General features: G+C 34.8%; 1 protein-coding gene across 12 annotated transcripts in view; it reads left to right on the top strand.

The window, feature by feature from the left end:
* TRPS1 (transcriptional repressor GATA binding 1) overlaps positions 1–27,401 on the top strand; it is a 259,287-nt gene that overhangs the window by 36,302 nt on the left and 195,584 nt on the right. For 6 of the 12 annotated variants that reach the window (XM_074387076.1, XM_039464616.2, XM_074387066.1 and 3 more), the window contains one exon: positions 14,866–15,794. In XM_074387076.1, the coding sequence (XP_074243177.1) occupies positions 14,868–15,794 (927 nt within the window). In that variant the 5' untranslated portion in view covers positions 14,866–14,867. Of the gene's footprint in view, positions 1–1,966; positions 11,315–14,865; positions 15,795–27,401 lie in introns of those variants that run through there. The other 6 variants (XM_074387069.1, XM_074387071.1, XM_074387070.1 and 3 more) reach the window with 4 other exon arrangements.

Here is a 27,401-nt window from a genome sequence, read left to right as displayed (position 1 = left end):
ATTCAGCCTTATAAAAATATTCAGAACTTTAGATAAATGAATTCTCTGAAAAAGCCACAGTATTGTTTTTTTGCTCTCTTTCATCTGTTCCCTCTGGTCTTCTCAGTAAGCAGGCTACCTTAACCCCCTTTCAGTTACAGTTTCCTCATTTGTAAAATAGAACTACTAAATAACTAGGAGGCTTTTGGTGAAAACTAATGGGAAATTACATGAGCCAGTAAGCAAATGGCTGGTACATAATAAGTACTCAATAAATATTAGTTCTCTTCCACCTTTATGTAACTTGTCTTTATGGTGTAATCAAGGTAGTGCATCCTCATGGAACATTTAATACCTACAGATGTGTGTCTGTGCCCACCCTTCCACCACCACCACCAGCAGCAGAATCACAGACAGAGTTCTTCTTCTCTCTCTTGTTTCCTTGTCTCTGATTATCTTCTTCTCTGTTAGGCTGTCTGTTGCTTTCTGCTCTTGTTTTTGCCCTTCATCTCTTTTCAAACCCTTCCCTCTTTGAAATCCCTTTTGTTCAGAACACTTTCTTTTCTTCTCAATTTCTCTTCTCTTCTTTCTTTTACCACCTGTTTGCCTGCTAGGGCACATCCTGGCCCTTGCTCCCCTGCAATTCAGCCTGAGGCATCAAGGACCCTTTCCACTCCACTGGATTGCTTGATTTGCTCATCAAAATATAGCAGCTTAAAGGTTTCTCCTCAATGTATTCTTTCATGCTCTCTGCAGAGCAACTGCTGTTTCACTGAAAAATCACACACATACACTTATTTAGCTGAAAAGTGTGCAAATCTCAGCTCAATGAATTATTACAAAATGAATACACCTGTGTAATTATCACTCATATCAAGAAATACAATAGTGCCAGTACTCCAGAAGCTCTTTGTGCTCCTCCTATTCTCTCTCTTCTTCGTCCAGGAATCAGTCACCCCCCTGACTGCTAAACACTTTAGATAGTTCTCCTTGTTTTTGAAGTTTGCACATTTTCATATACATAGAAAGTATGCATTTGTTTGTGTCTGGCATGTCACACTCAGCACCAGGTTTGTAAAATTCATTCACGTTGTATGTAGTTTGTTTATTTATATTGTAGCATAATATTCTGTTGTATGAACAGGTAGTGTATTGTATAATCATATACCACAACTCTAAAAATCTATTCTACTGCTGATACATATTCCGGTTGTTTCCAGTTTGAGAAATTCGAAAATGGTACTGTGAGAATTGGTGTGTGTGTGTGTGTGTGTGTGTGTGTGTGCAAGTGCACATGCATTTTAAAATTAAACTTCTAGTTTTGTGTCCTTCTGAATGTTTTAAGCTTCTCAGAGTCTAATCCAGATGTTTGAAGCTTTTTCTGTATTCTTTTTATGTTTCAGGCTATTCTCTTAAAAAATAAACTATTTTTTATGTATTATGCTACTTGTACAGTATATTTTGAATTTTCAAATGTTGGGGAATGCAGAATGAAAATTTTTTAAATAAAACATAGATATATAAATGTATATAGTTATAGTAAATTTTCTATATTTAATAAACCTATTAAATACCATATGATATTCGTGTCTAAAACATACATAATCATGCAAATATACAATCCTATACAAACTCATTTTACTGATACAGTGCTCTTATTATAGAATTATCACTATATAGAGAGTGTGCCAATTTTTTAATGAACTTTCCTCTGTGTAATCTGTCTACAGATTTTTTTTTAAATTTTTAAATTTTAATTTTTTTATTGCATTTTAGGTTTTGGGGTACATGTGAAGAACATTCAAGATTGTTGCATAGGTACACACATGGCAGTGTGGTTTGCTGCCTTCCTTCCCCTCACCTATATCTATCATTTCTCCCCATGCTATCTCTCCCCACCTCCCCACCCACCCGTCCCTTCCCCATTTTTCCCCAATGGACCCTGGTGTGTAGTGCTCCCCTCCCTGTGTCCATGTGTTCTCATTGTTCAACACCCACCTATGAGTGAGAACATGCAGCGTTTGATTTTCTGCTCTTGTGTCAGTTTGCTGAGAATGATGGTTTCCAGGTTCATCCATGTCCCTCCAAAGGACACAAACTCATCGTTTTTGATGGCTGCATCGTATTCCATGGTGTATATGTACCACATTTTCCCAGTCCAGTCTATCATTGATAGGCATTTGGGTTGGTTCCAGGTCTTTGCTATTGTAAACAGTGCTGCAGTGAACATTCGTGTGCATGTGTCTTTATAGTAGAATGATTTACAATCCTTTGGATATATACCCAGTAATGGAATTGCTGGGTCAAATGGGATTTCTATTTTTAGGTCATTGAGGAATCACTACACTGTCTTCCACAATGGTTGAATTAATTTACACTCCCACCAACAGTGTAAAAGTGTTCCTATTTCTCCACATCCTCTCCAGCATCTGTTATCTCCAGATTTTTTAATGATTGCCATTCTAACTGGTGTGAGATTGTATCTCAATGTAGTTTTGATTTGCATTTCTCTAATGACCAGTGATAATGAGCATTTTTTTCATATGTTTGTTGGCCTCCTGTTTACAGATATTTTTGATGTGTAAGGTTATATAGACATTTATGGAACCCAAATCAAACCAACAAGATTATGATTTACCATTAAAAAAATAAATTCAATAGCTTTTATTTCTCACAACTTGTAGATTTTTTACTTTGTGCCCATGGATCTAGAGCTATGATATCTGATTCTTTTTTCAGCCAAAATAAGGAGAAAATTAATGCCTCGATTCTTTGCATGTCTTGATTTGGTTTGTCACTATGTTGTTGGGACAACTTTAGCATTTTGCTAGCTTTTAGTCTCCTGAGCCTATTTAATACCAAAAGATTCAGACTTTTCTTGCAGAGAAAAGCATTATATAGAGATTTCTATGTGTGTCAACATCTGTCCATCCAATAAGAACTCTTATGAGTGCCTGCTGTGTTGTAGACCTGCCACTGTGAGGAAGGTCATATTAGTATTGCTTGGCTTTTTAAAAACTTGCATGTCCCTTTTGCCAATATGCTATTATACTTTATTTCTCTGCAGTAATCACCATCATAGTCTGCCAGTGCTAATGATGGAAATGAGCCTCAGATGTGTTACACCTGAAAAAAGCTCAAGATCACTGATGAGATATAGCTATTTACATATATTGAATTATTATATGTCAATATTTTGATTAATATCAGATATGAACAGATATCTGTTAATATTTTGAATTAACAATGATAATATGCATCATAATATATTTTCTGATTTGAAGGGTTTCACAGTCTAGTAGGGTAGCCTAAAACATAACCACATAATTCCATGTGAAGTGCAAAGTACCTCAAGAAAAGACATGCATAAGGCCCACATGATGCGGGGGAAGATGAAGTTTTGCTTGTGAAAATTGTAGAGGGCTTTGTAGAAGTGAATCCATTTTAGAGACATGTAGTTTGGTAATGTTGGTGGTGTGTTAGGCATTATGAGACAGATTCAAAAGCTAGGATAATCTGGTAGTCTGAGAGACTGTTGGGAAGACAGCGTATTCATTCACTTGACATGACTATAGAGGCAGACAAATATGTTTGACAGCAGCCTTTGTAACCTGGCATCTTGTAGATTGTGTTCTTGTAAGTTTCTTAAAATGTTATCACTTTTTGCATTGTTTAACTGTTGTTAAAGTGTTTTAAAGAAATGCACTGGGAAACCCAATGGCCTTTAGATTCCTTCATATCCAACTTGTTCATGTGCTAGGTCTGTGATTAAACAAACAGTTTAACTTCTCCGTGTCTTAGCCGCATTATCTGTAAAATGTGAGTGAAAATAGTACTTAAAGGATTATTCATCCAAATTAAAATAAAATGAGATAATGCACTCTTGGCACGGTTCCTGGCTCATAGTAATAAGAGCATGAAATATTTTTGTTATTAGCTAAAACTTCAGCTTAGAATATGTATCAACATTGAAGTTTGTGGGCCTTAAAAAAGTCTACTTCTGACTTTCAGTTTCTTTCAACATTCAATTAAATTCTGATAGATGTATTGTAAAACACCTGATTCTGGAATTATATGTATATATTTCCCTTACTCTGTTAAAACAGGTGTCTACAACAAGATTGATAGAGAAATTAATAATTGGGGTGGAGATGGTGAAAATCTTTTCTAAAGGTGTGTGTGCGTATGTGTGTGTGTGTGTTTGTGTATAGCTCTGTGAATGTTTAGATAGAATCTTAAGTTTATATTGAATTTGAAGGTGAAGATTGACTAGATTGCCTATACAAAATACTTAACAAGTGAGCTAATTTCTGCATGAATTCTGTATTCCTACTCATGTATCTCACATCACTATTTTCCTCTTATATGTGAATGTGTAAAATAGAGGCTGTGTGGGTCCAGAGGGAACTTAGGTATGTGGTCATCCTCTCTGGCTTGAATCTCACCACTCTATCTGGCTTTGTGTTTAAAATTAATTTAAGATTAATTCTCTGTTTCAGATTTACTTTGACATCTACTCGACCTATTTTTTATTTTATTTATTTATTTCTGATCTTTTGTTTTAATCTTTGGATGCAAGACAACACAATAATGATAAAACAAAATCCAGGCCGGGCGCGGTGGCTCAAGCCTGTAATCCCAGCACTTTGGGAGGCCGAGGCCTGTGGATCACGAGGTCGAGAGATCGAGACCATCCTGGTCAACATGGTGAAACCCCGTCTCTACTAAAAATACAAAAAAACTAGCTGGGCATGGTGGCGCGTGCCTGTAATCCCAGCTACTCAGGAGGCTGAGGCAGGAGAATTGCCTGAGCCCAGGAGGCGGAGGTTGCGGTGAGCCAAGATCGCGCCATTGCACTCCAGCCTGGGTAACAAGAGCGAAACTCTGTCTCAAAAAAAAATCCAAAAGCCCATAAAGCTGTGGGATGTATTTGGGATTTTCAAGGGTGAGATAGGGTCTGTTTTAGACACGAGTTTACTGATTGCGATCCCAGGCATTGGTTTTCTGTCCTTCATTGTTAGTGCAGGTGAGTCTGGGGATACAGACTGAATGGCGTGAGGAAGAGAGGACTTGTTAATAACCAGGGCGGAGCACATGGGATAGATCTCAGGTATTTGCGAGCATTTGGGAACTACTGATTTTAACTATATGAACTGCGATGCCTCAGTGTTATCCTGGGTCTTTCCACATTCTATGTTTAATTGAAAGCCTTTGCCATATTTTGGTTCCTGACTCAATTTTAATCCGATAAAGTGTAAGTTATTATAAAATAATGACAAATTTAGCATACAAGGTTTTAAATGAATCACAGTAGTTGGACAGCATTAGAAACAACAGTTGAAAAAATACTTAGAGCTTCTTTATGCAGTGATATCTGTGTAATCTATTTAGCTCAAAGATAACATTGAGTTTCTATCCACATATGTTTGTGAATGTATAATCTGGACACCTGGGATTTTATTTTACCTAGATGTTTTATCCATTCCCTTTTTAAAATCCAATGTTCTATCTGTAATGCTCTGCCACTATACATTCTTTCAAAAAATTCTGATTCTAAATCTTTCATGATGATACACCTCAATCTTCTTTAAACATAGATAGCACTTATGGAAAAAAAACAAAAAAACAAAACAAATCCTTCAAAACAGGCCACTTCATAGCAAAACATCTTAGTTTTCTTGCCAAGTTAATGAAAGAATACTGCTTTGTTTTGTTTTGTTTTGTTTTTTTTCCTTAAATACACATGCTTTGAAATCTTGGTTAGATTTCTTTCTTGAACATTACTGGCTTAGAGTGGTTTTTCCCACTGTGTTCAGCAGCACGTTAGTTTTGTTGAGTAAATTATGTGACATAAAGCCAAATGAGATTGGGAAATTCCAGTCCAAATTGAACAGAAGTCACCCTCTCCAATCTATTTGTAAAACTGTAATTGCTAATGCACATTGTGGATCTCTGGGAGGGATATATATTATACAGTTTCCATTAAATTTAATTTGTCAAAGGAATCTCCCTTCATTTTCTTTTTTTTGAAGCTAATATCATGGGAAGCATGTAGAGACAAGCTTTTTTTTTTTTTTTTGCATTTGAATTTCTTGTCATCTATGCTTAAACAGTTACTGTATTAAAATCCCAGGCAGAACTTAGCTAAACTTGTGGTGAGCATAGGCAGAATGTTCTGAAATACCATAATGTTTTTTCAAAAAAGGTTCTTATAGTTGAAGATTTCTAAGCCTTTTACTTATCCAGCTCCAAATTATGAACAGATTCTATGTTTATCTTTTTTCCCCCGTACATAAAGCTTTTCATACCCTGGAAGTCAGGAAAAAGTGATTTAACTTATTATTAGAAGTGACTTTGAAGTATAGTTTTTAAAAAATCAGTTTTCTTTGGAAAATTTCTCTGTACTTAACAAAAGAGAGAAAATGACTCCTGTGTGTGCATGTAATTTCTTTTTGTCAGAAGGAAAAATGATGCTAATTAGGTTAAAATAAGTAGTTGGCACTAAATTGTGTGATTTCTAAACCAAATTTTATATCATAGTATGTGTTCATTATAATGTGAAAGACGTCTATCAGTACTGCTTATTAATTTAAGTGGACTTAAAAATACATACAAGATAAACATCTCTGGCCTTGTGGAACTTATATATATATATTGACACTCTGACCTTATTTCTAAATCACTTTTGTTGCATGAATGCATTAGCTGGTTCATTATAATGTTTTCATGTTATCTGTTGGATACTTCTATGGTTGTCCTTGGTCCATTGGTCTCAGATGGATGCAGGCCATTTAAATGGCTCCCTGTCGTACAGCAAAGTGGTTTGTGAGTTATTTCCTAGTTTCATGAGGAAGAACTGCGTATATGAAGACACAAACTTACTTCCCTTCATTTTAGAGATATACACCCATGCACATGCACACATACAGAGTACATTACAAGTTCTCAGTATGTCTTCTCAACATCTGTTTTAATCTTACATTAAATTTGGCACTTTTATTAATAATAATAATAATAATAATAATAAACCTTACCAAATATACTTGGCTTACTGGTGCTGTGAAGACAGCGAGCATTTTAATTGCACTATGTTATATTTATTTTAAGCATCTATTCACTATACTATATATGTGTGTCAGTTTACCAAATGGATTTGCAGTGTTTGACACAGATTTCTTAAGAGATAACTAAGAAAGTTGTTAGTTATATTGGTGTATTGAGTTAATAATTGGGATTCTCTTTTCTATTGAATAACAGATTGGAAAACAGAAAAAAGCCACATTAATACTTAAAAAAAAAACAAAAAACTACCTTTAGTATCCAAAGATAGTTTTCACCAAATGCTGGGAACATAGTCAAAGGCATTCCTACAAAGCACAGCCCTTGTTATTTTTGTTATGAGTGAAAATCTAATTTACATACAATAAAATGTCAATTCACATCATAACAATCAAGATAAATAGACACATTTATACTCTTCGATGAGCTACTCTTTTTGAACTTAAGTGCTGTGCTTGGCTCTTTGCCCAGAGAGCAGTTGAAATGTTCTAAGTTTAACAGAGAAGTAGGGATGAAGTTGAAATTGACTTGTGTGCGAATGCAAAGTCAGATTGATTGGCCTGTGTGAATCAACAGTTGTCATTGCAGATATTTTAATTGTTTATTTATTTATTTTTTGAGAGGAAAACGAAAGGAAAAACTACTTTTCTGCGGGGAAACAAATGGTAACATTTCTCAATTTGCACAGTGGAATGGTGATCTTATTCAAATCAGAGATTTTAATACATTTGCCTGTCACCTGTTAAGAAAGGAAAAATAATCAATTCGCCTTGCCTTTTGAGGCTTGGTGATGTGGTCTTGCTCTATTTTAGTTACCCTAGTTAGTGAAACTGGTGCATTTTTTTTTAAGATATTTTCTTATGAAAGTACAGTGGTTAATGAAATTTTTTCTTTAACATGCATTTGGCTATATGAAGACTCATTTTGGCAAACAGGACATTATTATTTACTTACCACACTATCTCTTTTTACCTAGACAAGTGAATTTGAAATGAGATGTATAAAATGTAAAGAACATAGCAAGATGAAATAAAAGCCTAATAAAATGTGTTTGGGCTAGCATCAAAACTCTTTGAAATAGGATAGCTAAACAGTATGCATTTTATCTCAGAGAGCTTTGGGTTAGTTCTAGTGTCCAGATGACTATTAATGGGCTTTTGTGTTGTGAAGCGTATGTTAATAGAAGTGATCATTTTGGATTAATTTGATGTGAATTAATAAGAGATTTATTTGATGGAAGTTGTTTGAAGGTGATGACATTTAAAACTCAACAAAATTTAAAATGTTCAAAAAGACCTTTAAAAAATTTGAGAACAGTCAATTAAGAGAGAGCAAATTAAATAGAAATGGATAGGAAGGAACAAGATCTGACATTGAGTTTATGAAGTTTGAAGCAGTTTACAAAAAAAGCGATCTACCATTGAAGTATTGCCCTGGAATCTGAAGAAATAGAAAACATCTAAACTCCTTCAGTGATTCTTGGGTTTGTGAATTGGATAAACAATGTTCTCTTGCATTTTATAGTTCACTTAAGCAATCTGATTTTGATCTGTATACATGGAGTAGACAGGATTCAAGTGTGTTTTTTTTTTTCTTCCCCCTAAGCCAATGAGCAAACACATATGTTCTTTCAAAACTGAACTGTATATGTTGTTCATATGGAAGCTATCTAGTTTGCTCTAGGCTCAAGATTTGACCTTTCTTTTATTTTGCTATCACTTGCTTAATTCTTTAAATTCTTTGTGGGGACTTTTGATCAAAAGAAACTTTTTTTCTCTCCGGTAAAAGTTTTTTTTTTTTTTTTTTTTAAATAAAAGCTACATGAAATGTGTCGTTAATAACTCAGTATTCTTATGCTGCTGATACAAGCAAGCATGGAAGGAAACATATTTATTAAGGCGACGACCATGATGACTTTTCTTTTTGTGCTAAGCTTTGATTTCAAACACTTGAAAGTTTTGTAATCTGGAAAAACAAAAAGAAAATGTCTGTCATTATATATTACGAAAATAAGACCTGCTACTTATAATTAAAAATTATATGCAACAAGATTTGAAACTGAGGTCCAAACAGGATCTTGCCCTCCTGATTTTTTAGAGTCTTATTCAGAATGTAGTGTGTGTGTACATATATATGCACATGCATATATGTATATGAAATGATATTTGGAAAGATATTCAAAAGTTTCAATTTTCCTTGAGAAAGAGGAGTTCCTTGTAGTCATTTTCCTTGCTTTTTAAACATATATTTCCTTCTTAAATTAATGACAAATAATAAAATTAAAGTCATCTTGCTTAACATGTTTCACACACAGCTGAGGTTGGATATATTTACTGAATGAATGAATATTGGGGGAAGTGAGTAATTGAGGGAAAGATAGGCTTCAGTGGTATTTAGACCACCCTTAATAGTAGGTGGCCCACTATTCTATAGTCTTTCAATACAATTGGACATACATTTTAAAGGTAAAACTGAAGTACCATTAACCAGAACCATTATAGAGTCACAGAGACGGGGAAATTTTGGAAATAATTTATTCAAATTCCCTTATTGTACAGGAAAAACAGAGGCTCAGAGAAGCAAATGGATTTGCCCTTGATCACACGAGCAGGTGATTTAAATCAGATACAGAAACTGGATATGCAATTTCTATGCCAGTCTTACTCATGTTTTTATTCTTTACTTTGCTTAGGGTAAAGATACTACAAAGAATATAGAATTTACATCTCTTACCTTCAAGGAGTTTCTCATCTAGTGGAAATAAATTTTAGTTCTTCTGCATTGAGCTGATGTGTGATCTAAGCTCTTGTTAAATTACTGTAATAGCTGATTTCTTTGGTTGAATAATTTATTTGATTATTGCAAGGTTAGTTGGAGTAAGAAAATGTCATAACTGTATGCATGTATATGTTTATATTATATATAATATATGAAATATAACTAAATCACTAGTGGCTAATTTACAATATCTACGTAATGATGAAAAATCTCGAATCCCTTTTGCTGTGAAGGTACTCTCTTGAGAACATGAATCAGTGTTCTACAGGAGATTTTTTTTTCTTATGTATTTAAGCACTTTAAATAGATAAAATAGTTATCAGAATTATTTTTGTAAGCTCTAATGCTGAGTATTTCTATTGCATAAATCTGTCTAAATTGTAATGTAACAGAAATAATGTACTTCCCTATTTTTATAAAAGTAAACACTTTAAGAAAGCAAAGAAAGCTTTTAGATTTGTTTTACTTAGAAGGAAATACAGTTAATTAAGAGTAGAAATTTATGATTTTTACAGATGGAATATCTTATAGCTCAACAATGAAAATGAATGCAAATAAGTATTTAGGGGAAGCTACATATATTTTTGACCTGCTTAAATATCGTGGCATGTATAATATGCTTTCTCACTATATGGGCTGTTTAGGTGGAGAATAACGTAAATGTAGGCCTGCTTACTGTTGTGTAGCTCCAGAGTTCAATTTTTAATCTCATAATTAGATAGGGGACTTAAAATAGCAATTTTGAGCTTTGCAGTTCTCCTTTAAATTCTTCACCTCCTCTTTGTCAACTTCACTTTTAGCCCATTATCTAAAATGCAGTTCACAGTGGATTTACTCTAATGGACATTTTAAACTTTTCTAGGGGTAAGGTAGTCTGCAGGAAGGATATTGCTATGTAACAAGGTGATAAAATTTAAAATAGAGTTGCCAAAACTAATGACAAAGTTCACTGATGTGATTATGTATTTTAATTGCTTTAAGATTTTCCCTATTAATGCCTTTGCTGGTGTTTACAAATTAAGGTCTTTTACCCACACCCCAGTGTAGGTAAGTATTATGGTCATTAGGGTTGAAGAGGTTTTAGAGGTTAAATAATTTCACCAACATTACAGTCCGTTATGAAAATAACTTATGTCTTGTAGCCTTTTATATCATGTTCCTCCTTCTCTTGTTGCTTTGTTAAAACCCAGGAGAGGGAGAGGATCTGCTCAAGATCTGCTCAGATTTTATGTCTTTCAGGCAGCCTATGATGCCGGCATATTAATGTATTTTAGGTGTGATACATTAAACTATGTTTACATCATTTAGGAAGGAAAATATTTTTTTGCTTTGTTTTGCAGATGTACAGATCAGCTCTCAAAATGTCTTCTGTGTCTTCCGAGCATCTTCTAAGACAATTGCATTAGCCTCCTGCTAGTTGACTAATAGAATTAATAATTGTAAAAAGCACTCTAAAGCCACATGCCTTATGAAGTCAATGCTGGGTATGATTTTACAAGTATGTGATCTATTTTTTCAAGTGAAAATGTTAACTGGAAAAGTTCTTGGCACATAGTAAAACATCGTGCAATCTGTTATTTGTCTTACAGATAATAACTTGAGGGTGGCTGTAGTCTTAATGGTATCTAACTTACAACTTGCTAGGAGAGTTTCTTCCACTTAGAAGTATGACAAATGTGCTTATATTTATATAATCTGTCACTCTGAAAAATTATGATATAATTCTGGTAAAAAATTATTTTTTCTATAGCTACTTCAAAGTATAGTCAACTAAATTAAGCACATAGATTTTTTAAACAGCAACTCAAAGAACATACTCCTGCCCCCACAACGCAAAATAAAACCCAAATGACTTTTCTGATATTTCTTTGAAGTTTTAGCAGTTTAATGATCTTTGCAATGTATATTATTAAGGACTCTTTCAGCATAAGGAGTCATGAGTCTTAAGGGTTCTAAGTATCTGTTCTTGGGTAGAAGAAGGGACTGAAATTTTAGAAAGATGATAATTTAATTAAGTTGTATTTTCTCTCAGTCACTAAAGATGCTGGTTGAGTAGATTTTAAACTAGTGACCCATTGTATCTCTTCAGTGTAACAATAAATCAACAAGATCTAAAGCTTCTTTGTGTTCTGAAAAATGTTAATTTTAAAAATATTAATGTATTTAGATCTATTCACTTTTAAGTATTTTATCTTGGTTCCCTTGCTATTTAAAATATTGTCATTTTCCCAATCACTCACACTGGCATTAACATATGGACATAAACCATTTTCTCTTCATTTTAAAGGAAAGATAACCTTAATGAATTAGATTATTTTTTTCTGACTTCTTCATGAGTCCTATATTTTGATATGGGATTTTTGTATTTTTTTTTGTGTTAACTTATTCATTTCATTTAGGTGGTATGTTGTTAGATTGCAGTCATCTTAAGAAGAAACAGTTAAAATACAAATGATATAGTTATTCAGTAAGGGAAGATTATATTGTAATAGTTACTGAAGACATTATATATACTGAAAAGTATTAATAATCAGGAAATTCTGGAGGGAAAGGTAAGAAAAGTTGTATCAAGCCTCCACATTTTTATGTGTAGGAATGTCTGATTACAACCTAAAATGTCCTTTCCTATAGGCCAAGTTAAAACCATGCATATTTTGCTCAAACTTATATTTTAAATGATAACTAATTTCTTCAGTTTGCCCATTTAGTCTTTTTTCTCCTTTTTCCCTTTATTGACTACTAATAAATCTGCCCCTCAGTCTTCTGTGTATTTTCATACATCCCCAGGGCTTCTTTAGTCACTTTTGACAAAAGAATAGAGAACTCCTCAAAGGTTGACATAACATGTAAGACATTGAAATGCAAATATTTAAAAAAAATTGGTTTACCAGTGTTTCCTTTTTTTAACAGCGGTTATCAAGCTTAGTTAATTTTAGGGCCTAATGGAATGACACAGAGGTAAGAAGCTCATATTCCTCTTCCTGCCTCCGGAAGTCAGGCAGATTTACATTGTTTCAGCACCATCACTTTCACTTGAAACTTTACGCTTTCATCCTGAATATGTATATTTTGTTCCAAGAGGGAGGAGCTTCTATAGATACTTGATGAATAACATTATTAATGTCTCAGAAGAACAGTGTACTTTCTTTCTCTCTCGTTCTCTCTGTCTTTTTTTTTTTTTTTTTTTTTTTTTTTTTTTGAGATGGAGTTTTGCTTTTGTCACTGAGGCTGGAATGCAATGGTGCGATCTCAGCTCACTGCAACCTCCGCCTCCTGGGTTTAAGTAATTCTCCTGCCTCAGCCTCCTGAGTAGCTGCGATTACAGGTGTGCACTAATTTTTGTATTTTTAGTAGAGACGGTGTGCTAAATTTTGTAATTTTAGTTTTGTCATGTTGGACAGGGCAGTCTCAAATGCCTGACCTCAGGCAATCTGCCTGCCCTGGCCTCCCAAAGTGCTGGGATTACAGGCGTGATCCTGGCCCAGTGTACTTTCTTAAGTATCATTATACCATTTTTGACATCATTCACTATGGTACATCTTTACTTTATAAATGATTCCTTATACTCTAATGCGCTATTCTTGTTCATTAATTTGTATTATAAAAATTTTGCGTGACTAGCTTTTAGGAAGCAAAGGTACACCTGTATAGTCAAAATCAGTGTGATTCTTCAGTACTTATGAGAAATTATAGATGAAAATGACTAAACCATGTTATTAATTTGGATTTTCTCAGCACGTTTTGGATAATTGTGGTATAACTAACTCTGTTAGTCCTTATGGTGGAGTCAGCTAACAAAGAAGGCTTGTTTTGTTAGATTATCACAGGTGGAATTTTCCAAGAGACCTTCGTGGTGATGACTTACACAGCACTTGATAGTTTTTTTAAGCTGCGTGATTAAGAAACAGCAGCCACGGAACCCAGACCTCATCCAGCCTTTGTTAATGCATTCTTTAATTGACACTACACAAATTGTTTCTTAGTTTTTTATATTCTTAGAGTTCTGACTCATTCTACTCCAGCAGAAGAATTTGCTCCAGTATTCTTCTTTTGACGCCACTGATGCCACTAACTTAACTTTGAGAGACATAGTTGAGCTAATGTGTAAAAGTGAACAATAGGAAGCTGCTAATATTTTGCTGTTTTGAGCTATACAAGGACAATGTCATATGGTTCAGCTCAGTATTCTTTCTTAGTCAGTTTCCAGGGTGCTCTTGATGGTGGAACAGGTACTGTTTTCATCAGGCTGTGTATGGATACCCAGAGCTTATTAGATTCCCCAACATGCTGGACAGAGTCCTAGGAAAACCTGATCTGACCCCTGTGATGCATACCAGGTCTTCCTTCTGACTTTCGGGCAAGCCCCAAATGTGGCTTAAAGAAATTTGTTGGTAGGTCAGAGCTGGAACATTTGTCATCCTCCAGTTCTTGAAAGTGATGGGGCAGTTTTCACTCTGTTTATAACATGGCTGTTTCTTTCTTTTTGACTATGAAGATATTTTGTTTGAAACTATATTTACATCCTGGTTGTATAGGGTAACAATATTGAATTCCAATTTTTGTTATTTTTGTATACATATATGTACCATATAAATAAACATATGATGACTTCTATAAAAATAAATGCATATCTATGTTTTATAAACATAACATGTATACATATTATATATAATATAGAACATGTATAAATATATAAGCATGTATATACATTATCAACTACAATTGAAAGAATAAATTGGACAGAAATATATTTTCAGGAAAGAGTAAGTAATAGGGAGGGTAGACTTAGTAATAAAAATAAATCCTTCATTATTCCTAAAGCAACTTTAAAATAATAAGTGAGCTAATCTTGGTTATAATAGTAATTCTAAATGTAAATTGTTAGTTTTAGTCTCAACTTTTTGCTGTTTTTAAAACTGACTTTTTTCCTAGAGGAAGCATTTGATTATGCACCTTAAAATACTTGCATAAGTAAAATATTCCAGATTCAGTTATATCTCTGTAACTTTCAAATAACATTGTATCTGCCTTTTCCCTGTATCCTTGCAGATATGGTCCGGAAAAAGAACCCCCCTCTGAGAAACGTTGTGAGTGAAGGCGAGGGCCAGATCCTGGAGCCTATAGGTACAGAAAGCAAGGTATCTGGAAAGAATAAAGAATTTTCTGCAGATCAGATGTCAGAAAATACGGATCAGAGTGATGCTGCAGAAGTAAATCATAAGGAGGAACATAGCTTGCATGTTCAAGATCCATCTTCTAGCAGTAAGAAGGACTTGAAAAGCGTAGTCTTGAGTGAGAAGGCTGGCTTCAATTATGAAAGCCCCAGTAAGGGAGGAAACCTTCCCTCCTTTCCGGATGATGAGGTGACAGACAGAAATATGTTGGCTTTCTCATCTCCAGCTGCTGGGGGAGTCTGTGAGCCCTTGAAGTCTCCTCAAAGACCAGAGGCAGATGACCCTCAAGATACAGCCTGCACCCCCTCAGGGGACTCATTGGAGACAAAGGAAGATCAGAAGATGTCACCAAAGGCTACGGAGGAAACAGGGCAAGCACACAGTGGTCAAGCCAATTGTCAAGGTTTGAGCCCAGTTTCAGTGGCCTCAAAAAACCCACAAGTGCCTTCAGATGGGGGTGTAAGACTGAATAAATCCAAAACTGACTTACTGGTGAATGATAACTCAGACCCGGCACCTCTGTCTCCAGAGCTTCAGGACTTTAAATGCAATATCTGTGGATATGGTTACTATGGCAACGACCCCACAGATCTGATTAAGCACTTCCGAAAGTATCACTTAGGACTGCATAACCGCACCAGGCAGGATGCTGAGCTGGACAGCAAAATCTTGGCCCTTCATAACATGGTGCAGTTCAGCCATTCCAAAGACTTCCAGAAGGTCAACCGTTCAGTGTTTTCTGGTGTGCTGCAGGACATCAATTCTTCAAGGCCTGTTTTACTAAATGGGACCTACGATGTGCAGGTTTGTACTTTGTTTTGTCTCTTTGGACAGAAAAAGTTATTAGAAATGAAATGTGAATTCTTAAATACATGTTAAAACCAAGGTCCTGATACCAGACAGGTAGCGTGCTAGATCTAGCAGAAGAGATGGACACACTCCATAGCTGCTTCATACAAGTATATCTGGAGTTGTCTAAAGACAACTCTTAGCCTCTTATTGTAGAAAACAATCCTAGGGTTTTTTTTTGTTGTTGTTTTAATTTTTTCGTTTGGGAAAAGTCTTTTCATGAAGTTAGCTAAGCATCACATTTCTGGACATATTTCATGGTAATTTGATGTTTCCACAGTCTTCCAGAAATGTTATTAATCTTTGTGGTTGTACATGATAATAATTCATGCCTTGTTCTAGTTTTAAGATTATAAGGTTTTTGCTATAATCTTCCCTTTAGTGAGGATCTTTCCTGTATCTTGGATTAGAATATGATTTTATATTCATCCTGACTAGATTTGGGCCATTTTGATGGTTGCAAAGACATACTTTTGGAAAGGCAAAATAATTGCAGATGAAAACTGGGAAATAACATTTTATATTGATTAAAAAGAAGTAAATGTGATTGTAAGTACTAGGGACACCAGAATGACCTTGGTACAGACCAATAAAGCATTCCTTTCTGCATTTAAGGAAAATGGCAATAATTTATGAAAGCATTTAGTAATAATTTAGATTTTTACTTTTATTAAAAACAGCATACCTCTTTGATCTATCTTTCCGTCTTCAGTTTATGGCATATTTGAAATGAAAAAAAAAAAGAAACTTACATTTTGAATAGAATGAAAGACGGAACTGAGTCTAAATAAATGTATACATTTAATTTTAGTAATTTTAGCGTAGTTAAAACTCATGGTAAGCTTGAGAATGTGTATTAGTTTCTGTTACAGTTTGTAGCTTTTTATTGTATTATAAGGCCAGGGGGATTTCAAAACATATTAGCTTTACTAGTAACCATTTTTAGGAATGATTAGAGGTACCAGAGAACTAATGAAAACATCCCTTAAAATATCAGTCATTTTTATCAACTCGATAGCTACAGCTCATTTGCCTCAAACCTCTCTGTTGACTTAATGCCAATTAAGAAAGGCAGGCAAAGAGATTCTAAATAACAGGTAGTGAACATATTTGCAATACTTGTAAGAAGAATCAGAAGAAAAATGTCTGAGTCCTTTAAATGTCAAAATGGCAATCTTATCACTTTAAGGGAGATATAAAGAAGTACTCTTAAAACACCAGTTTCATCTTGGTAAAGCACTCTAAAAATTCCATCTTAGTTTGTGAACTTCCACAAATAGAATTATTTCTGCAGAGCAGCAAATTAAGCCAACATCGTTATTATTCATGAAAGCTACATGCTTTGAACTGCTGTCTATTAAAGATCATTTTACTGTCTTATGTCAGATACACTATGCTGTCAAACTAGGATTGGAAAGCAAATACGTGTTTTAGATAAAAGGGTTGGAAATGAATAATGTCAGTATGTGAAATGGTGTTTTATAATTAGCAAGTAATATGATGTTAATACCTGGATTTCCGGCAGGAGTTTCAGTTTGTTCACTCTGGGGAGAACTTCTGAGGGAAGCTGATCTAGGCTGTCAGGAAGGCTCTAAAAAAGAAGATTACTAAGGCCTATAGTTTGAAGGAATTCAGATTTTTAAACACTCTTCCATTTCCCCCAAACAGTTATTTGTTAGGTTCTTAGTTATTTATAGTAAAGTTTATGTTTGGGTAGAAGGAGCTGGACACTTTTCCTGGGCAGTGATTTTAGAAGTAAAACAGATGTGTGAGCTATCTGAGTTTGAACTAATAGAACTAGAAATAAAACAGCTGATCCTAGACAATGCTGTCTACTAAATCCTTGCAGCACACAGCAAGGAAGACAAAAAGTGGTAGGAAAGAGCATGCAGGAACATAATCTTGTTAAGATCAAATTTTTTCCAAGATAAATAACATTGCTAAAAATGGAAAAAAGTAATCTGTGGAAACAGCACATGATTGTTTCAAACGACTGGATTTTGAAACTAGTCTAAAGGGTTAACTTCAGTTTCTGAGGATAACACTGAATATACTTGTAGGCCAAATGCTAGTCTTGAATGCTTTGCACATATGCCAGATACTGATGCAGAAAAATGTCTGAAGATAAGTAACTTATTAATATTTGTATGCTGAAATAAATATTGACTGGTTTTTCAATATGCATAAAATGAATAAAAACAGATCTGATTTTTTTTTTTCTCACCCACAAGTTTGTGTTGCTGAAATGCTATTTGAGAGATTCTTTCCTTGGCGGTTAAACTTTGTGGAGGCTAAAAGCTGTGGGAGATAAAATGCTGACTATAGAATTTCTTTGATGCAGTTTTGTCAGAAATATATCGTAAGTTAATGGCCTGTGTGTGTTCTGATATAAAAATGTTGGTAAATATTAGTATTACAGAAAAATAAGCATTCAATTTTAGAAATTATTTATATAAATCTATAATTTAAGCTAATTGAAGTAATAGATGAAGAATTCATTAATCTTTTTCAATTAAACTTGCTTTAAAAAAAAAAAAACATTCAGAACAGTTGGTGGTTAATGATAGATTTATGACATTTTAGGCCAAGACAAAAGGAGCCGAAGCCAAAAGCAAAAGGCTTAAAGGACTCTATGGCTTTGATCTATATTTTGGTTTGACATGGATGGTTTTAAATAATTTGAATGGACTTGAGTGCAAATATAAGATACAGTTGGGAAAACGAAGTACAGTAATTTAAATAAATTCTAAGATTTCCAGTTCTAAGTGCAAGTTATTTCAAATATACTTGGAGGAATAATTGAAATTTAGACATGCTTGTACTGATAATATCCACTTTTGTGCAAATTACATCACAAATGACTGAGTCAAAGAATTACAACTTTGTAAAAATACTGTCAAATAACAATGTTTCTTTGTGCTGCATAGTAGATAGAGCCCCAGCCGGATAATGGAGGTCACTATAAACAGCCATAAGAAAGCCAGGACTGTCCTTTCTAAGTCTGTGGCATTTATCAGATTCTCCCCTCAACACCTTAAGCTAACATGCCCAGCCTTGAAAGGAGATGACATGTCAATTCTTTACAAGAAAACAAGTTAAGTTTTAATGGCTAGTTTAGAGCTAACTGATTTGACCAGGATGTTAGTTTCCCAGTTTTTCATTTATCCTGTATGTTCTATCAATTGTCATGCTTAAATTTTTAAAAATAATAGATGCAGAGTAATTTGTTAGCTCTTCATGTAATATTTACTATCTGTATGGAGCCATTGAGGCTCACATGGAGACTGATCATAGAAGAGATCCAGTTCTTAAAAAAGTATTTACAGCTTCTGTCTGTCTGTCTGTCTATCTATCTATCGATCTATCTATCTATCCATCTCGAGATGGAGTCTCGCTCTGTTAGTTAGGCTGGAGTGCAGTGATGCAATCCTGGCTCACTGCAACCTCCACCTCCCAGGTTCAAGTGATTCTCCTGCTCCAGTCTCCTGAGTAGTTGAGATTACAGGTGCGCACCACCACGCCTAGCTAATTTTTTTTTTTTTTTTTTTTTTTTTACTTTTATAAAGACAGGGTTTCACCGTGTTGGCCAGGCTGGTCTTGAACTCCTGACATTGTGATACACCACCTCAGCCTCCCAAAGTGCTAGTTTTACAGACATGAACCACCTCACCTGGCCAGCTTCTTTCTTTTTAATCTGCTTTATTATGCTTATATTTAAACCATTGCTGAATGGAAGCCTGCATTAACAACATGGCCTTTGCTGTTTCATTAGGGCTTAATGTGCTGTGCATTAGGGCGTTGGCATCATCTTTATGGGGGAACTTTTAGCCCTCAGATCAGGTAATAAAAGTAGGAGTCTTGTCAAGTGCTTCCCACGGGAAAGTGTTTATGCTATCCCAAGTTCATAAGCTCATGATATATATGTTGCCTTTTCATATTAGTAAATTATTTTTATTACTGCATTATTCAGGACTCTAAGAAGGTAGCTACTGGTTTCCAGCTATTAAACTTATTTTGGGCCTTATTGAAATTCTAAGGTTAATAGAAGAATCATCTAATTAACTTACCAAGGACTGTCTTCTGTTTGAGCTAGGAGTGTTACATTTCTGTGTTTTAAATATTTTTATCAGAGTTGCACAATATGTCATGTTAGAAGCAGGAAGAACAGAGTTTAGAGAGAGGAAGTAATCCTTTGGATTTGTATTTTCAACATATTTAATCGTGTGAGTTTTATAGATCTTGAACATGTATCAGTACATTCATTTGTGCAGGGGATTACAGTTTGATTTGAAAAAAAATTAGAGACTATTAATCTCATTGTGGTTTATTTGACTTGTGTTGAATTTTACTTCTAAACATTTAGTATTTCCTTGGCATTTTCTTTGATCTGGAGTAGTAGGGAAGTTGTAGATCTTAGCAGGTTCTGTTTCTTTATTTTTCTGAGTTGAGGACAATTGCAGTTTAGAAAAACTGGTAAATGAGACTTTAATCAATTCAGACTGTAGAATACAGAATGCTTGGCATATGAACCCACACTTCTTTTTCAGGACTGTCTCTCTTTAACAAGTAATAAAGTGTGCAAAATAAAACATATGCTCACCCCAAGGCCATAAAGCAAGGGAAAGTTCTGGCATTTACCAGGTTATTTTCATCAGTGGAGATGGCAGAGCTGGATAATGTAGCCACCCTAGTAGAATAGTTCAGCTATCATTACTAATCCCTTTATCTGCATGATAGTTAAATCTTTTTTGACCTTGTTCATGAGACTTGGTATGATCTTTGATTTTTGGTTTATTTGTTATCATGTAAAAGAGCATGTATAATTTTGTTGAATATCAGTGTTTTTCTGTAGGCAGAATGTTTAGGAGAAGAAATTATGGTTATCAGTGGATCCAATCAAATTTAGCATTATTCAACTCCCAAGAAAAAGCTTTACCTCTCAAATGGTCTGCTCTGCTAACCTTATCAAGTCTGGACATTATTCAGTGTTTTTTATTTCTTGGATCATTTTAATTATAGCATACATGCAGCTGTTAGAAACACAGATATACAAGTAGTATGCCAATACAAGAAAAGTTTGGAGAGAGAAGTTGTTCCATTTCATTTTCTGATTTCCTTTGTGGAGTCTAATTCAGATAATCATTAGACCACAGATCTCTTGAATTCTTCATCATGTGATCCACATTCCGAAGCAAATGTTATACATTTTCAGAATATTATTTAAATCCTTGTTTAATTTTAGTTGAAAAACAAATGTAGAAATTTTTCTGTCTTAAAGTTGATTCATACTTCTTTCATCTTTTTTTTTTTTTTTTTTTTTTTTGAGACGGAGTTTTGCTCTTGTTACCCAGGCTGGAGTGCAATGGCGCGATCTCGGCTCACCGCAACCTCCGCCTCCTGGGTTCAGGCAATTCTCCTGCCTCAGCCTCCTGAGTAGCTGGGATTACAGGCACACGCCACCATGCCCAGCTGATTTTTTGTATTTTTAGTAGAGACGAGGTTTCACCATGTCGACCAGGATGGTCTTGAACTCTCGACCTCGTGATCCACCCGCCTCAGCCTCCCAAAGTGCTGGGATTACAGGATTGAGCCACCGTGCCCGGCTCATCTTTTGTTTTACATATTCAAAATTTGTACAGATCCCTTATTTTTCTTCAATTTTGGATTCACATCTAATTATAGCTAAAATTTACTAAGGATTTCTTATGTGCATTTGTGGAGCTGAGTTCTTTACATGTATTAATCAACTCATCTTCATCAAAGCCCTAGAAGTAAACACTATCCTTATGTCCATTTAAAAAAATATATAAGGAAACAGCATAGATTAGAGTTGCTCTGCCCAAGAGCACAGAGTTGCATAAGTAGAGAGAATGGGATAGTAAATCAGGATAGACAGGCCACGAAAGCTTGTCTTCACAACCACACTGATACATGGCCTTGCCAAACGTGAGTCTAAGTTTACTGCAAATAGAAAAGCAATGGAAGATAGGCCACTTGCATGTAAGGGAGGAGGTAGAAGACTGGTAAATCAGAGCTGTTTGATGCAGTCTCTTAATCAGGTTGATTTTGGGGACTGGTGTTATTTCTTTGAGACTATGTTATCTGCTCCGTGTAGTGTAATGCTACTTTATTTGAACTTACTAAGCTTCTATTTGAAATCAGTAAAATGAAAATTAAATTTGCTTACTTGTCTTTTTAAAATTACTGTGATTCATTTTTCCGTGGTACTTTTGCTGCAGAAACTAGTTCCAATAGAGTGAGTAAGGTGCAAATTTTGATGTAATCAATTAAGGATGTAATGTTCGATCCCCAAATTAAGGGATACTTCATCCATGTGTTTGACTTATTTTGTACTACTCCCCTATTTAGAGGGCTTTGTTTTAGGAATTTATGATTTGAATGATGGTCTGAAAGTTGTCTTATGCTCTTCTAGTTACCAGGCACAATTTAGTTTGTTTGTTTTTTTTTTTTTCCATGCAGATTATAGGTTAAGGAGATGCACTCCATTCTCATTTATGTGCTCCAAGGCTGTGTAATTAAGGTTTTATCCTCTGCCTACATTCAGTGCAGGAATGGGTGTGGAAGCAGAGAACAAATCGGAATACCTTTAGAGTGTCCAATTTGAGTGTGCTAGGTTCTGCAGACATACTTGAAGCCAGTGATTTCGCTGGATTCACAAAGTGTTAAAGGGGTGGGGCATAGTGAGGCGCTTGGGAATTCACAGAGTCTCCTGGTCTAGCATTTCTCCTTTCATATTTAGGTGAACTGTTGATATAAGATTAAAGAATGCCTGCATCCTTTCATGTGTCCAGGAACATATTTGGGAATCTTATTATAAACAATGGTTTGTTCTAAGACCTGTTTTTCCAGCTGGTGCGAAGCTCCTCCTTGATATTCATTGGCGCTTCGGAGTCAACTGTGTAGAAGTGAAGTTCCCCATAACAACTTTCTTTTTGCCTCCTTTCTTCTTTACTCCTGATTTCAACGACGTTGGGCTGGAAATTTTGGAGTTACCTTGGATTTCTTTTTGATATCACTCCTAAAACACTTGAGTAGCGTGCCCCATTGTTCCTTTCTTTATTCGTTTATTGTCTTTCAAGTAAATCCTTCTTTCAAGTAAAAAATTAACTTCTTTCAAGTAAATTCTTATTGGTTTCTTTTCTGTTTCTCTATCTTTATATTCCCTTCTTGTCTCTTTCTTTGCCTTCTTTTCTTACCTCCCATTCTTTCCTCTTCCTCTTCCTTCTCATCTTCCTCTCCTTTCCATTGATTTCTTTTTTCTGTTCTTTCTTGTTTCTTCTTCCTTCTGTTTTTATTTGCTTCCTCCTCCCCTCTTCTTCTTCCTTCTCTCCTTCTTTGCCTCTTTTTTCTTTTATTTTCTTTTTTCTCTCTTTTTCTCTTCTTCCTTCTCTTTTTTATCCTCCTTCCTTTCTCTTTTTCTCCCACCTTCCCCACTTCCTTCTTTCCTTTAATTTTTAAAAATTCGATTTATAGATCAATTGTCCTTCATTTTATAGCAAGTATGGGTCTACTTCTGTTAAAACATATCGTCTAATTATACTTGCATTTGTAAATATCAGCTATCCAATAAGACATTACCTATCCACATTAAATCTCACTATTCTTCTAGAAGGGATAATAGTAAGAATAAGGCTAGCACATTTATACAACTTGTTACATAGTAAGCACCGTTATGTAGCAGATTCCATTTAAAGATTCGATAATGTCTCTACCCTCCTCAATATTGCCCGAGAGCAGCTTGCATTGTCTTCCTCTCACTGATGCTCTTACTAGTTTTGTTTCCTTCACCTGAAATGCCTTTGCATGATCACTGACTTTGAGGCTAATGTTCAGGTATCAGCTCATCTGTTCACAGCGTTTGCTGACTCCTGAGTCTGGGTTAGGGGCTCTTCCTTTGTGTTGTCCTGGAACCTGTTATGTGTTTCAGGAGAAGCATGTATTCCACTGTTGTCATCTTTTTAGTTGTGAGCTTTTTGTACTAACCCATAGACATGTTAACATTTTGGACTATGTCATTCTTTTTGTATTTCCAATGCTTGGCACATAGTAGATGTGTTAACACAGCACCCTTTCCTGGAGAGAGGATATATTTTCAGAGATTAGATTTTTTCTTTTCCCATTAAGATACTCTTTAGAATACATGTATAATTCTGCCATATTTCTATTATGAGCCAGCAGCAGCTGCAGGTTGGATTCTGTAGAGGAGTGCTAGGGGAATTCACTTAGCTTTGTAATCCATTTGAACTTCATTTTCTTTTATTTATTTTTCCCATAAAAGATTATTATTAAGATGGACTTTTTTTTTTTTTTTTTTTTTTTTTTTTTCAGTCTTGCTCTGTTGCTGAGGCTGGAGTGCAGTGGCACAGTCTCAGCTCACTGCAACCTCTGCCTCCCAGTCTCAAGCAATTCTCCTGCCTCAGCCTCCCGAGTAGCTGGGATTACAGGCACCTGCTACCACACCCAGCTAATTTTTGTATTTTTATTAGAGATAGGGTATCACCATGTTGGCCAAGCTGGTCTCGAACTCCTGACGTTAGGTGATCCGCCTGCCTCAGGCTCCCAAAGTGCTGGGATTACTTACAGGCGTGAGCCACTGCCCCTGGCCTATTAAGATGAACTTTAAGATTTTTTGGTACTCTGTCATCCCAATACCAGATAACTATAGAAAAATTAATTCGGAGTTTTACTGAGTAAAATGAGAAAACCAACTGTTTATTGCTGTAATGCAAAAAGCCGGTAATAAAAATGTGCTTCATGAGGAATATGCAGTATTTTCTTCTTCAATGTGCCCTGTATAGGTGTTTATGTTTTGGTTTCCCCCCATACCTTCCCCTGCTAACTGGGCTCTTACATTATAAATCCAAATAAGGGAGTTGTCACTGATAGGAATAGACCTCAGAAATAAGCTATGCATGGCATGAGAGCAAGATGATTGTCATATAATTAGATTTGTTATTGAATTCTTAAGCATTTATTCTCCATCAAAAGTATATCATTGAAGCACACTCTATATTCTAGAATTTTTTTGAAGCACTGTACATGCAGAAACATTCCTGATGTATATAAGCAGATTAATTCTGACTGTAGTTATTTTCAGCCAAGATCTGCCCCTTCAGATTTTTTTCAAGATATTTGAAATATCAGTATTTGAACAGTAATTTTTTTAACAACTTAGCTTTTTATTTTTAAGGTTTTAACTCTTTGACTATAAGCCCATAACCTCAAGTTCTCTTAAATTAGTACCCTTATAATTGTCTCTGTTGCTATCAATTATAGTACTTGAAAATGAACCACATCTGAGAAAAGGTTTGTGTTTAGTTCAAACAACTCTTTCTTTGCTACATTGAAAATAAGTACATGTGCTAAAGTGTCATTTTAAGCGCTCTGAGGTTTTAAGAAATACTTTCCTTTGACAGATTATTTTAGATATTATTCTTGTTAGATTTTGCTCCATATTATTGGGAGAAAAGAAATAAATGGAGATTAATGACCTTGAAAAAAACCAATCCTTTTATATTTTTCACCTCTGCAGTAAAACATTTTTTTCCTGTGTGTGAAAAGATATATGTAAATAAATTATAAATGAAACCATGGAAAACACTTCATGGAAGGAATAATTTTTAAAACCGGGGCTAAAATCAGATATAAAAAGCTCTGCTAGTCCCTAGTCAGTGAAAAAGACTTTAAAATCTGTTCCTTTTTGTGCCTTAATTTTTTTTAGGTTTTTATGTATCACTTTAATTCACAATCAAATGACTCCATAGTCAGTCATTTGCTTGTGGGTGAAAGATGCATTTTGTAGTGTCTTGAAGAAACCCACGTATGTCAGGTCAATTCAGTAGTAAGGGTGCCATGAAATACTGTGATCAGCATATCTCAGGTAACTCAGGCTTTTTATGTGTTCATATCTCCCTTAATTTATTCATTCATTCAATCAAAATGCATTGAGTCCTGACTTTCTTCTAGATATGAATAAGACTGTTCCTGTAGCTCAAGAAGCAATATAAACAGAAACATTAGCTTAATAACAGCAGATTGAACCTTTGCATTTACAGCTAAGAATATTGATAGTGACAAGTGTGTGAATTTGTCACTGAATGAATTTATCACTTCTGTTCTATTTAATCTCTTTATCCCATTTGCAGGAAAAATTTACTTGAATGATTCATTTTATTAAATAATAATCCTATCTATGTACATGTTACTGTCGAGGGTGCTATCTAATGTGGTATTCCGTAGCAAAATGTGGTTATTTAAATTTTAGGCTGGGTGTGGTGGTGCATGCCTGTAATCCCAGCACTTTGAGAGGCCGAGGCAGAGCTTGAGACCAAAAGTTTGATACCAGTCTGGGCGACATGGTGAAACCCTGTCTCTACAAAAAAACCCACAAAAATTAGCTGGGTGTGGTTGCATGTGTCTATATTCCCAGCTACACTGGAGGCTGAGGGAAAGGATGACTTGCGCCCAGGAGGCAGAGGTTACAATGAGTGGGTACCACGCCACTGCACTCCAGCCTGGGTGACAGAGTGAGACCCTGTCTCTAAAAAAGAATTGTTTTAAATAAATAAACCCCAGTTAATTACAAATAAATTAATGAAACACTAAGAAAAGTACATGAACATAAATTTAAAAATTAGTTCTTCTAGTGGCTACCATATTGGACAAGGAAGATTATGGAACATTTTCATCATCTCAGAAAGTACTATTGGCACAAATCTATATAGTTCCTACTTGATCCTCACAATAATCCTATAAAATGGCAAGTTGTACTGCTATTATATCCATAGAGACCAGGAAACTGAGGTGCCAGGAGGTTAAAAAATGTATGTTTTCATAGAATTTGAGCTAAAGAACTTCCTCTAGAAGCAAATAAATACAGGCTGATATAAATACAAATGAATAAAGAGTTTTATTTACAATTTTCTTTGTCTTAAAATGTAAGTATCTTGAAGGCAGAGATGTTATTTGCCTTCTTCAGTATTATATCCCTAATATCTATCATGGAGTCTGATATAAGTGGAACACTTAGTTACACTAATTAGATGGATAAATACGTGTAGTTTTAGGCCCAAGCAGAATTTACAGTTTAATATAATTGTAAAAATTTGGACATCTCTACCAAGTGAACTGCTGGGTTTAATGGGTTATAATTGAAGTTCTGGTTAGCAAAAGAAGGAAGTTGGAAAGCTATACTCTTCATTCTGCTTGCTATCTCTTTTTAGTATAGTCATAGCTAAGAAGCAGTAAATTTTTCTACTCCATGTTGGATTCAGCCATTTGAAAAGTTTGCAATAATTCTGTAAATGTGTAGGCATTGTTTACAGACAATAAGTTGTAATAAATCATTGCTGCAAACACTTATTTTGCATAATTGTTCTCACTGTATGTTTGATTTTACTCTAGAAAAGAATAGATTTTAAATAGCATATATGGGGCATGCAAATAAAATGAATATGGTCAGTAGACACCAATAGTGTCTCCTAAAATAGTAAATTATGTTTTATTTTAGAATGGCATTTAAATGTTGTATATCAGTATGTT

Source organism: Saimiri boliviensis, chromosome 15 (assembly GCF_048565385.1).
Source record: "Saimiri boliviensis isolate mSaiBol1 chromosome 15, mSaiBol1.pri, whole genome shotgun sequence".
NCBI lineage: Eukaryota > Metazoa > Chordata > Mammalia > Primates > Cebidae > Saimiri > Saimiri boliviensis.
The sequence above is the reverse complement of the archived record's forward strand: the minus strand, read 5'-3'. Positions and strand labels throughout refer to the sequence as shown.